The sequence below is a fragment of the Silurus meridionalis genome, chromosome 14 (genome assembly GCF_014805685.1).
Source record: "Silurus meridionalis isolate SWU-2019-XX chromosome 14, ASM1480568v1, whole genome shotgun sequence".
Taxonomy (NCBI): Eukaryota; Metazoa; Chordata; class Actinopteri; order Siluriformes; family Siluridae; genus Silurus; species Silurus meridionalis.
In genome coordinates, this window is record NC_060897.1 from 119,168 (window position 1) to 131,667 (window position 12,500).

The following is a 12,500-nucleotide window of genomic DNA, read 5'->3' on the forward strand; positions in this document are numbered from 1 at the left end:
TTTTCCTGGTCTCGTAAAATCAAACTAGTCTTCATGCCCAATAGCCTGGAGATGTCCAAAATGTCACGAATTAAGTAAACAGTATCAAATATCGACCTGCCAGGCACACAGTACGTCTGGTCATGGTGAATGATCTGCTCCATCACCTTTGTCAGTCTTGATGCTAATGCTTTTGACAGCAGCTTGCAGTCAGTGCACAGTAGTGACACTGGGCGCTAGTTTTTCAGCTGGTTCAGGTCTCCCTTTTTTGGCAGCAGGATCAAGATGGCCCTCCTGCAGCTTGACAAGAGCTGACCACCTTTCACATGCTCCCTTAGAACCTTCAGCACGTCCTGCCCTATTACTGCCCAGAATGCCTTGAAGAACTGAACAGGGAGACCATCTATTCCTGGTGCCCGCCCATTCTTCATGCCTTGGAGAGCCTCATGAAGCTCAGACAGTGACAGCTCCTTGTCCAACTCTATGGCCACTGACTCTGTGAGCTTAGGCAGGTCTTTAAGGAAGCTCTCTTTCACCTCCTGTGCCTCTGACCTCTTGCTGCTATACAGCTTTGAATAGAAGCTAACTGTTTGCTGGCAAATTTCAGAAGGCTCTGACAAGAGATCCCCTGATTCTGTTCGCACAGCATGCATAAACCTTTTCTATCCATTCTTTTGTTGTTTGCAAAAGTGTAAAAAGGGGAAGTTTTGGCTCAGACATGTACTTAAGTAAAAAGTAGTTATTACTTCTAGATAGATAGATAGATAGATAGATAGATAGATAGATAGATAGATAGATAGATAGATAGATAGATAGATAGATAGATAGATAGATAGATACAGTTGTGTTCAAAATTATTCAACCCCCAATGCTGTAAATGGTTTTAGGGAATTTAGTGCACATTTGTAATTGTATTCAGAATGAAATCCTACAAGGACTTCTTAAAGAACCATATGCAACTAAAATGACATCAATTAGTTTTGTAATACAGTAGTAAATGTTTCTTTTGTGAATTCTTCATTGACATAATTATTCAACCCCTTAAAGACTACCACTCTGAAGAACAGAGGTTTAATGAAGTGTTTTCAATCAGGTATTGAAAACACCTGTGGATATCAGGGAGCAGCAATAAAGCCTAATAAGCACCAATTAGGCAGCTTTAAAATGACTGTGATACTCAGCTCCTTCTAGACATTTACTGGTGTGGTTACAAACATGGTGAGGTCAAGAGAATGGTCCAGGAAGACAAGAGAACAGGTGATTACTCTTCACAGGAAGGGCAATGGCTATAAGAAGATTGCAAAGATGTTAAACATACCAAGAGACACCATAGGAAGCATCATTCGCAAATTCAAGGCAAAGGGCACTGTTGAAACGCTACCTGGTCGTGGCAGAAAGAAGATGCTGACTTCGACTGCTGTGCGCTACCTGAAGCGTAGAGTGGAGAAAAGTCCCCGTGTGACTGCTGAGGAACTGAGAAAAGATTTGTCAGATGTGGGTACTGAAGTTTCTGCTCAGACAATACGGCGCACCCTGCGTAATGAAGGCCTCCATGCCAGAACTCCCAGGCGCACCCCTTGCTGTCCCCAAAGAATAAGAAGAGTCGACTGCAGTATGCCAAAAGTCATGTGGACAAACCACAGAAGTTTTGGGATAGTGTTCTGTGGACTGATGAAACAAAATTAGAACTGTTTGGGCCCATGGATCAACGCTATGTTTGGAGGAGGAAGAACAAGGCCTATGAAGAAAAGAACACCTTGCCTACTGTGAAGCATGGCGGGGGGTCAATCATGCTTTGGGGCTGTTTTGCTTCTGCAGGTACTGGGAAGCTTCAGCGTGTGCAAGGTACCATGAATTCTCTTCAGTACCAGGAGATATTGGATGACAATGTGATGCAGTCCGTCACAAACCTGAGGCTTGGAAGGCGTTGGACCTTTCAACAGGACAATGATCCCAAGCATACCTCCAAGTCCACTAGAGCATGGTTGCAGATTAAAGGCTGGAACATTTTGAAGTGGCCATCGCAGTCACCAGACTTAAATCCGATTGAGAACCTCTGGTGGGACTTAAAGAAAGCAGTTGCAGTGCAAGCCTAAGAATGTGACTGAACTGGAGGCTTTTGCCCATGATGAATGGGCAAAGATACCCGTAGATCGCTGCAAGACACTTGTGTCAAGCTATGCTTCACGTTTAAAAGCTGTTATAACTGTAAAAGGATGTTGTACTAAGTACTAAGATTGAATGTCACTTGGGGGTTGAATAAAACTGATAATGATGTGAGCTCAGAAAAGACATTTGTGGTTATTTCATTATAAATGTTATGTTATATTTGTCTGACCTACACGTGCCTCTTTGATTTAATTGTAAGCAGGATGACTGAATGATCATAATCAATGTCAAACCGACCAAAACAATCAATTTCAGTGGGGGTTGAATAATTTTATATTTATATATATATATTATATATATATATATTAATACAAAACAAATTAAAAATGTTGTTACCTAATGAATGTGTCCAGGCTGAAGATCCACATATAGAACACAAGCAGAGAAAAGATGATGATGATGATGAAGATCAGGAATGTGTCTGATCTCAGTCATGTTTACATCACTGACTCCCTCTGTCTCATCCACTTTAGCTTTACTTCTTGTTGCTTTCTGCCTGCTGATTCTGAGCTTCGTAATCTAGTCTACATCTGTGATGAGTGAGAGACAGGACTTTATACACCAGCGGATTGAAAAAGATGCACAATGACAGGAAATCAGTTGTTCGGCTGAAATCGACGCAGTGAAAATAAAAAAAAAATATTGACATTTCAACAAATCAGTGGATTAAAACTAAAGTAACGAGTCGGTTTTAAAACCTGGTTTTAAAAATTGTAAGAAATAAAAAGTACAGATATTTGTGTAAAAATGTAATGAGTAAAAGTAAAAAGTCTAAAAAATAAATAGTGGAGTAAAAAACTGATACCAGAAAAATCTACTTAAGTACAGTAACGAAGTATTTGTACTCCGTTACTTTCCTCCTCTGCTCCGGACACAGAACTGAGATAAAAGCATTTACAGCAAGGATTCCGTGCAGGAATCTCCATTGTATGTTTCCAGTTCTTTTCATTAATGGCGTTAAAGAGTGTTCTCCACCATGGTCACTCTTCCTCCCCCAGCATGAGAACAGAGCGCCACCATGTGTCTACTCTACCATTAAGACTTTTCTTATTAAAAACCTTAACACAGGCTTTATAAAACATTTTCCCAGAGACCATGTAAAAATCCATATTTGTGACATTTGTGACAACACAAGACAGTACAGACAGTACAAAAAGTACAGACAGACAGTACAGACGAAAAAACAGTACAGACAGACAACACAAGACAGTACAGACAGTACAAATAGTACAGACAGACAACACAAGACAGTACAGACAGTACAAACAGTACAGACAGACAGTACAGACAGTGCAGACAAAAAAAACAGTACAGACAGACAACACAAGACAGTACAGACAGTACAGACAGTACAGACAGACAGTACAGACAGTGCAGACAAAAAAAACAGTACAGACAGACAGTACAGACAGTGCAGACAAAAGATCAAAAGGTGCTGGCTATCTGTTGGTTCCTCAAATAATGAAGACTACAGCAGGGGGCAGATCTTTCTCTTATAAACCCCACAGTTATGGAACAGCCTTCCAATCAGTGTTCGGGACTCAGACACAGTCTCAGTGTTCAAGTCGAGGTTGAAAACGTATTTATTTAGTCAAGCCTTTTATCAGTAGATTTCTCTTAGGTAAAGGCACAGATCTGAAGGGAACATGGATATAGAGTGTTTGGTGAACTGGTATATTTGTATGCTGTCGCCCCTCACATTCACACGCTCACTCAGGTTTGTTGATGGTGGTGTGGTGGGTCGTCTCTTATCCCAGAGATCCCTCATGTCTGTGTTACCTTCTGGTTCTCCCTTTTAGTTATGCTGCCATAGCGAGTCTTGCCGGAGTCCAAACTGCACAGTGACATTAACTTTCATACACCAATAGTTACACTTAATAATCCATATCCTTCTCTTCCCGTCACCCTCTCTCTCTCTCTCTCTCTCTCTCGGTCGAGTTAAACATGCTCCTGAGGCTCCAGTGACCAGTGTTCCTGCCCCTCTCCCCTCCGTGGATCTTCACACTTCTGTGCAGCTCGGGACGGTCTCTTAATTCCGGAGTAGAACGGGTGCTTTGAGGACGGATTGGACTGTAGTTGGTGTCGGCGGTCTGCTGCACTGACTCGGGAGTGCAGTTTGCTTCTGATCATCATCACTGTACCCCACAACATTGTATATCTGCTTCAAATGGACATTTGGTGCAACCCAGATGAGGATGGGTTCCTCTTGAGTCTGGTTCCTCTCAAGGTTTCTTCCTTATGCCATCTCGGGGAGTTTTTCCTTGCCACAGTTGCTCATCAGGGACAAACATACTTACAAAGAACATATTTATGTTTAATCACCACATTATCTGTGTAAAGCTGCTTTGAGACAATGTTCATTGTTAAAAGCGCTATACAAATAAAAATGAATTGAATTGAATTAAATTGAAAAAAAACAGTACAGACAGAACAGACAGACAAACACAAGACAGTACACCTAACACGACAGCGCCGACGAGTAAACCTGCTGTACACTCTGAATATACAGTACTGTACAAAGAGAACTATAAAAACTATAAATGAGAGTAAATATAAAACACAATTCGGGTAACACAATTGAGTGTGATTGTGTGTGTGTGTGTGTGTGTGTGTGTGTGTGTGTGTGTGTGAGAGAGTTGCAGTTTAGTTCTGTGTTGAGTCTGATGGCTTGCTGGAAAAAGCTGTTACACAGTCTGGATGTGAGGCCCGAATGCTTTGGAACCGCTTTCCTGATGGCAGAAGGGTGAAGAGTGTGTGTGACAGGTGTGTGAAAAGTGTGTGTGAGGGTGTGTGTGATAAGTGTGTGAGGGTGTGTGTGAGGGTGTGTGTGAAGAGTGTGTGACAGGTGTGTGAAAAGTGTGTGTGTGAGGGTGTGTGAGGGTGTGTGTGATAAGTGTGTGAGGGTGTGTGTATGAGGGTGTGTGTGAAGAGTGTGTGACAGGTGTGTGAAAAGTGTGTGTGAGGGTGTGTGTATGAGGGGTGTGTGAGGGTGTGTGTGAAGAGTGTGTGTGAGAGGTGTGTGTGTGAGGGGTGTGTGTATGAGGGGTGTGTGAGGGGTGTGTGTGCTCGTCCACAATGCTGTGTGCTTTCCGGATGCAGCATGTGGTGTAAATGTCCATGATAGAGGGGAGAGAGACTCTGATGATCTTCTCAGCTGTCCTCACTATCCTCTGTAGGGTCTTACGATCCGAGACGGTGCAGTTCCCAAACCAGGCAGTGATGCAGCTGCTCAGGATGCTCTCAATGGTCCCTCTGTAGAACATGGTCAGGATGGGGGGAGGGAGTTGAGCTTTCCTTAGCCTTCTCAGGAAGTAGAGACGCTGCTAGGCTTTCTTTGTGATGGAGCTGGTTTGAGTGACCAGGTGAGGTTGTCTGCCAGATGAACACCAAGGAGCTCTTGACGATCTCCACTGAGGATCCATCAATGATCAGTGGAGAATGGCTGCTCTGTGCTCTCCTGAAGTCCACAACCATCTCTTTGGTTTTGTCAATGTTCAGAGACAGGTTGTTGGCGCCACACCAGGCTGTTAAATAGTGCATCTATATGCTGCTAACTTGGTGATATGATTCGATTGTAGGTTGCTATACAGTCATGAGTCAGCAGAGTGAACAGCAGTGGGCTGAGCACGCAGCACTGAGTGCAACCCAGTGCTCAGTGTGGTGGTGCTGGAGATGCTGTTCCCGATCCGGATTGACTGAGGTCTCCCAGTCAGGAAGTCCAGGAAGTCCAGGAAGTCCAGGAAGTCCAGGATCCAGTTGCAGAGGGAGGTCTTCAGGCCCATTAGGCTCAGCTTCTCAATCAGGTGCTGAGAGATGATTGTGATGAATGCTGATCTGAAGTCAATAAAGTCAATGAAGTCAATTGAAGATGTCAGTAAAGACATCCACTAGCTTGTTCTGCACATTTCCTTATCACTCTGCCAGGAATGTTGTCTGGTCCAGCAGACTTCTGTGGGTTAACTCTGCATAGAGTTTTCCTCACTTCAGCTGTGGTTAGACAGAGCACCTGGTCAGTGGGAGTAGGGGTGGTCTTTCTCACCGCCACGTTGTTCTGCACCTCAAACCGGGCGTAGAAGTCTGGGAGGGAGGTGTCATGGTCACAAGCAGTTGTTGTCATCTTGTAGTTCGTGGTCGTCTGGATGCCCTGCCACATGTGCAGAGTGTCTCCACTGTCCTGGAAGTGGCCGGGGATTTTCTTTGCGTGTTGGTGCTTCGTCTCTCTGATGGCATGGGACAGTTTGGCCCGTTTTGTTCTTAAGACCGACTTTTCCCTCTGTTTCGAAGGCAGAGTCTCGTTGGTTCAGCAGCGGACGCACTTTTGCAGTCATCCACAACTTCTGCTTGGAGCGTGTACAAAGGTTTATTAAGTCCCAGATTTCCAAAAGATTTTAAAATAGTACTGGTCACACATTTCCAACTTTACATTGATCCACTTAAAAACTTCTGTAAAAACAGTAAACAAAATGCAATGGTTCTGCTCTGTAGGTGCACCACGCCCTGCCCACCTTCATCTTTGGGCAAGTACAAGACACTTTGCGGCACCCACTGTAACTTGGTGCCGCAAACTTGACCTTTTATTCTCCCAACTGTCCCTTCCCAGTTTATATGAAAGTCTCTTCTCCCAAGTAAAACCCCCTAGGTATTTAAAACCTTTTTTCCAAAGGAGTCCGTGTCCCAACCGCTAACACACACTCCTCTACACTCACACAGACAAACACACACCACCTGCACACCGTGTCCCAACCGCTAACACACACTCCTCTACACTCACACAGACACACACACACACACACACACACACCACCTGCACACCGTGTCCCAACCGCTACACACGCTCCTCTACACTCACACAGACACACACACACTCACCACCTGCACACCATGTCCCAACCGCTACACACGCTCCTCTACACTCACACTCACACACACACACACACACCACCTGCACACGTGTCCCAACCGCTACACGCTCCTCTACACTCACACAGACACACACACCACCTGCACACCGTGTCCCAACCGCTAACACACGCCTCCTCTACACTCACACAGACACACACACCACCTGCACACTGTGTCCCAACCGCTACACACGCTCCTCTACACTCACACAGACAGACACACACTACCTGCACACCGTGTCCCAATCGCTAACACACTCCTCTACACTCACACAGACACACACCACCTGCACACCGTGTCCCAACCGCTAACACACACCTCTACACTCACACAGACACACACACCACCTGCACACCGTGTCCCAACCACTACACACGCTCCTCTACACTCACACAGACACACACCACCTGCACACCGTGTCCCAATCGCTAACACATGCTCCTCTACACTCACACAGACAGACACACACTACCTGCACACCGTGTCGCAATCACTAACACACGCTCCTCTACACTCACACAGACACACACACCACCTGCACACCGTGTCCCAACCGCCACACACGCTCCTCTACACTCACACAGACACACACCACCTGCACACCGTGTCCCAACCGCTAACACACACTCCTCTACACTCACACAGACACACACTACCTGCACACCGTGTCCCAATCGCTAACACACTCCTCTACACTCACACAGACACACCACCTGCACACAGTGTCCCAACCGCTACACGCTCCTCTACACTCACACACAGACACACACCACCTGCACACCGTGTCCCAATCGCTAACACGCTCCTCTACACTCACACACACACACCACCTGCACACCGTGTCCCAACCGCTAACACACGCCCTCTACACTCACACAGACACACACACACACCACCTGCACCGTGTCCCAACCGCTAACACACGCTCCTCTACACTCACACAGACACACACACACACCACCTGCACACCGTGTCCCAACCACTACACACGCTCCTCTACACTCACACAGACACACACACACCACCTGCACACCGTGTCCCAACCGCTAACACACGCCTCTACACTCACACAGACACACACACACACACCACCTGCACACCGTGTCCCAACCACTACACACGCTCCTCTACACTCACACAGACACACACACCACCTGCACACCGTGTCCCAACCGCTAACACACGCCTCTACACTCACACAGACACACACACACACACTGCACACCGTGTCCCAACCGCTAACACACGCTCCTCTACACTCACACAGACACACACACACCACCTGCACACCGTGTCCCAACCGCCAACACACGCTCCTCTACACTCACACAGACACACACACACCACCTGCACACCGTGTCCCAACCGCTAACACACACCTCTACACTCACACAGACACACACCACCTGCACACCGTGTCCCAACCGCTAACACACGCTCCTCTACACTCACACAGACACACACACACCACCTGCACACCGTGTCCCAACCGCTAACACACGCTCCTCTACACTCACACACACACACACACCACCTGCACACCGTGTCCCAACCGCTAACACACGCTCCTCTACACTCACACAGACACACACACACCACCTGCACACCGTGTCCCAACCGCTAACACACGCTCCTCTACACTCACACAGACACACACACCACCTGCACACCGTGTCCCAACCGCTAACACACGCTCCTCTACACTCACACAGACACACACCACCTGCACACCGTGTCCCAACCACTAACACACGCTCCTCTACACTCACAGACACACACACCACCTGCACACCGTGTCCCAACCGCTAACACACGCTCCTCTACACTCACACAGACACACACACACCACCTCAAGTCAGGTCAAGAAGCTTTTATTGTCATTTCAACCATATATAGCTGATGCAGTACACAGTGACATGAAACAACGTTCCTCCAGAACCCAGGTGCTCCATAAAACAACATAAAACAACAATCACAGAAACAGAAAACACAGGGCCAAGAACTAGTGAAAAGATCCTCGCCACATAAAGTGCATGTGTGCAACTAGTGCCTGCACGCCGTGTCCCAGCCGCTCACACACACAATACTCTACATTTACACACACACACACACTATATCCCAACCACTAACACACAATCCTCTACACTCACACACACACACACACACACACACACACACACACACACACACAGACACTCCTCTACATTTACACACACACACACACACACACACACACACACACACATCATATCCCAACCACTAACACACAATCCTCTACACTCACACACACAGACACTCCTCTACACTTACACACACACCACCCGCACACCGTGTCCCAACCGCTAACACACACTCCTCTACATTCTCACAGATGAGAGGAGAGGAGAGGAAAGGAAAGGAAAGGAAAGGAAAGGAAAGGAAAGGAAAGGAAAGGAGATGAGATGAGATGAGATGAGATGAGATGAGATGAGATGAGATGAGATGAGATGAGAGGAGATGAGATGAGAGGAGATGAAATGAGAGAAGGGGAGATGAGATGAGAGGAAATGAGAAGAGAGGAGAGGAGATGAGAGGAGATGAGAGGAAATGAGATGAGAGGACATGAGAGGAGAGGAGACGAAAGGAGATGAGATGAAAGGAGTTTCTCTTTAAACTGATGTGTGTGCTTTGACCGGTCTAAACCGGAACACTCACAATAGAATTCCTCTGCTAGTGTTCAGCCAATCATTTCATCTCTCTTACGTTGTCCTGCTCTCTGATTGGACGATGGTGGGATTAGTAACCATATACTTAAGGCAATGAAGATAGTCTACAAAAACAACTTACAAAATACTACACACACACACACACACACACACACACACACACACACACACACACACTCAGAACTCAGTGAAAGCCACCTGGTCAGTATTTTAAGGTCTGAGCGTCACATCCTGCTGATCGTAATTAAACTGAACCTGTTCATGCATTTAAAGACATGATGTAGGATTGGTGTGGAGCAGCGACTCATCTCTCATCCGCCATGTAGACATATTCATCAATCCGAAAGCCTGAGGCTGTAATGTTTCTCATTAATTGAGGAGCGAGCCGGTTGGAGGCAATAATCTCCGAGTGAAAGACCTGGGCTACAAACACTAATGAGACGAGATTACAGAGAGTATATAACACTGCAACACGGGGGGATGAGACACACCACCTGAGAGTCATCCATCAGTGAGCGTCTGGACCACTGTACCACTGAAGAAGAAGGAGAAGACCTGAAGAAGGAGAAGGATGGCTCGATGCTGTAGATGCACCAGGCTGTACCTGGCAGGTGAGTGTTATAATGCCGGGTCGCTCACATCTTTTCCTCATCCTGCTTTCATGACTCTGTTGTTTAGAGTAAATATCTCTCTTTTTCCTTTTAGTTTATTCATTCTTGAGTTTTATTCTGCTCAGCAGCAGGGTGTAATATTAAATGCCCCTACTGTCTTTGTGTAAAGTGCAATTCCAATGAAAGCATTTAAATACCTGCACCTTTCACACAGTCACATGTACTGTATACTGCCTTTTAGTAGCTTTGGGTTTCTTCTCTCTTTCTCTCTTTTTTAATTTTTAGCTAAAAATAGGAGGTAGTTTGGTGGTTAAGGGGCTGGTCTTTATATCCAAATGTTGTGAGTTCAAATCTCAGGCAGACCAAGCTGCCACTTTTCGGCCCCTGAGCACAGCCCTTACCCCTGTAACTGCTTAATAACAAATGTACAATTTTCTACCACATTTATGATTGAAATTCCACAAGTTTTATATCTGTCAACATATTGGAGCGGGGAGATATGAAATGTGTTGTGAAAAAGATTGAGATAGAATGAGGAGGAGGTGAACAGGTTAAGATGAGATGAAAAGAGAATTGAAACATCTCAGAAACTCTGATGGTTTTGTGTCTCAGTGAGTGTGTTGATGTGCGTCCTCGTCCACTCTGAGGGAGTCAGTCTGAACGACCTGCTGGACCGAGCGTCTCAACTCTCTGACAAAATGCACTCACTCAGCACCTCGCTCACCAACGACCTGGTCAGTGTGTGTGTGTGTGTGTGTGTGTGTGTGTGTGTGTGTGTGTGTGTGTGTGAGATGTTCTCTCACTAGAGTAGACTGTGTAATACTAGCACATCATTTTTAGCCTGAAAACAGAGCTATTGTATCTGCACTGATCACATCCAGAGAATGGAGTGGAAATATTCAGGTGTGGTTTTAATACATCCAACCCCAATTTTAAAAAGTTTAGACAATGTGTAATAAAACAAACAAAAAAAACATCTAATGTAATTTTACATGTTGAAACTGAGGAAATTCTACCATTTTAAGGAAAAAAATGATCATGTAAAATGTGATGGCTGCAACACGTCTCTACACTTTTTATACCCAATCATCTTTCTGACCTCAATTACCTTACCTAACCCTAACCCTGTTTTAGTTTTGTTTTAATGACATTTACTTTTTCCAGACTTTTGTTATCCCGTCTCAACTTTTTTGAGACATGTTGCAGCATTAACTTCAAAATGACCTTCTTCTTCTTCTTTTGGCTTCTCCCATTAGGGGGCGCCACAGAGGATCATCCGTCTCCATACCCCCTGTCCTCTACATCTTCCTCTTTCACACCAACTACCTGCATGTCTTCCCTCACCACATCCACTTCCTGGTGTCTCCATCCTCAGCATTCTCCTACTGATATACCCCATTTCCCTCCTCTGCACATTTCCAAACCATCTCAATCTCACCACCCTCACCATGTCTCCAAAACGTCCTACATGCACTGTCCCTCTAATAAACTCATTTCTAATCCCATCCATCGTCGTCACTCCCAACAAACATCTCAACATCTTCAGCTCTGCTACCTCCAGCTCCACCTCCTGTCTTTTACTCAATACCACTGTCTCTAATCCATACAACATCTCAGGTCTCACCACAGTCCTATAAACTTTCCCTTTCACTCTCACAGATACTCTTCTATCACAAATCACTCCTGCTATCACTCTTCTCCACCCACTCCACCCTGCCTGCACTCTTTTCTTCACTTCTCTAACACACTCTACATTACTCTGCACTGTTGACCCCAGGTACCTGAACTCCTCCACCTTCAAAATGACCTTGTTGTTTTCTGAAAATGGTACATTTCCTCAGTTTCAGTGTATCATCATGATGTGATTATATTTTATTGTGAAAAGACTGTGGGTTTAGAAGATTTATAAATCATTACATTCTGGTTTATTTGGCTGTTTTTACACAGCAGTCAAATTGTTTGGGAATTGGAGTTGTAGCTGTAGTGAACGTTGTAGATCTACAGAACTATGCTGGTGTACTCTGTGGAGTGAGCATCTGTAGTGAACAGAAAGATGTGAATATAATGGATTTTATTTATAAATAACACTGAAATATTAGAATGTGTAAATATAAAATATATCAGAAAATCTAAC

At 45.4% G+C, this 12,500-nt stretch overlaps 1 protein-coding gene across 1 annotated transcript in view; it reads left to right on the forward strand.

Moving 5' to 3' along the window:
* Nucleotides 1-9,907: 9,907 nt before the first annotated feature.
* The window catches only part of prl (prolactin), a 4,638-nt gene continuing 2,045 nt past the window's right edge, over nt 9,908-12,500 (forward strand). The window contains exons 1-2 of the mRNA XM_046866272.1: nt 9,908-10,366; nt 10,979-11,100. Of these exons, the coding sequence (XP_046722228.1) occupies nt 10,327-10,366; nt 10,979-11,100 (162 nt within the window). The 5' untranslated portion in view covers nt 9,908-10,326. The remainder of the gene's footprint in view (nt 10,367-10,978; nt 11,101-12,500) is intronic.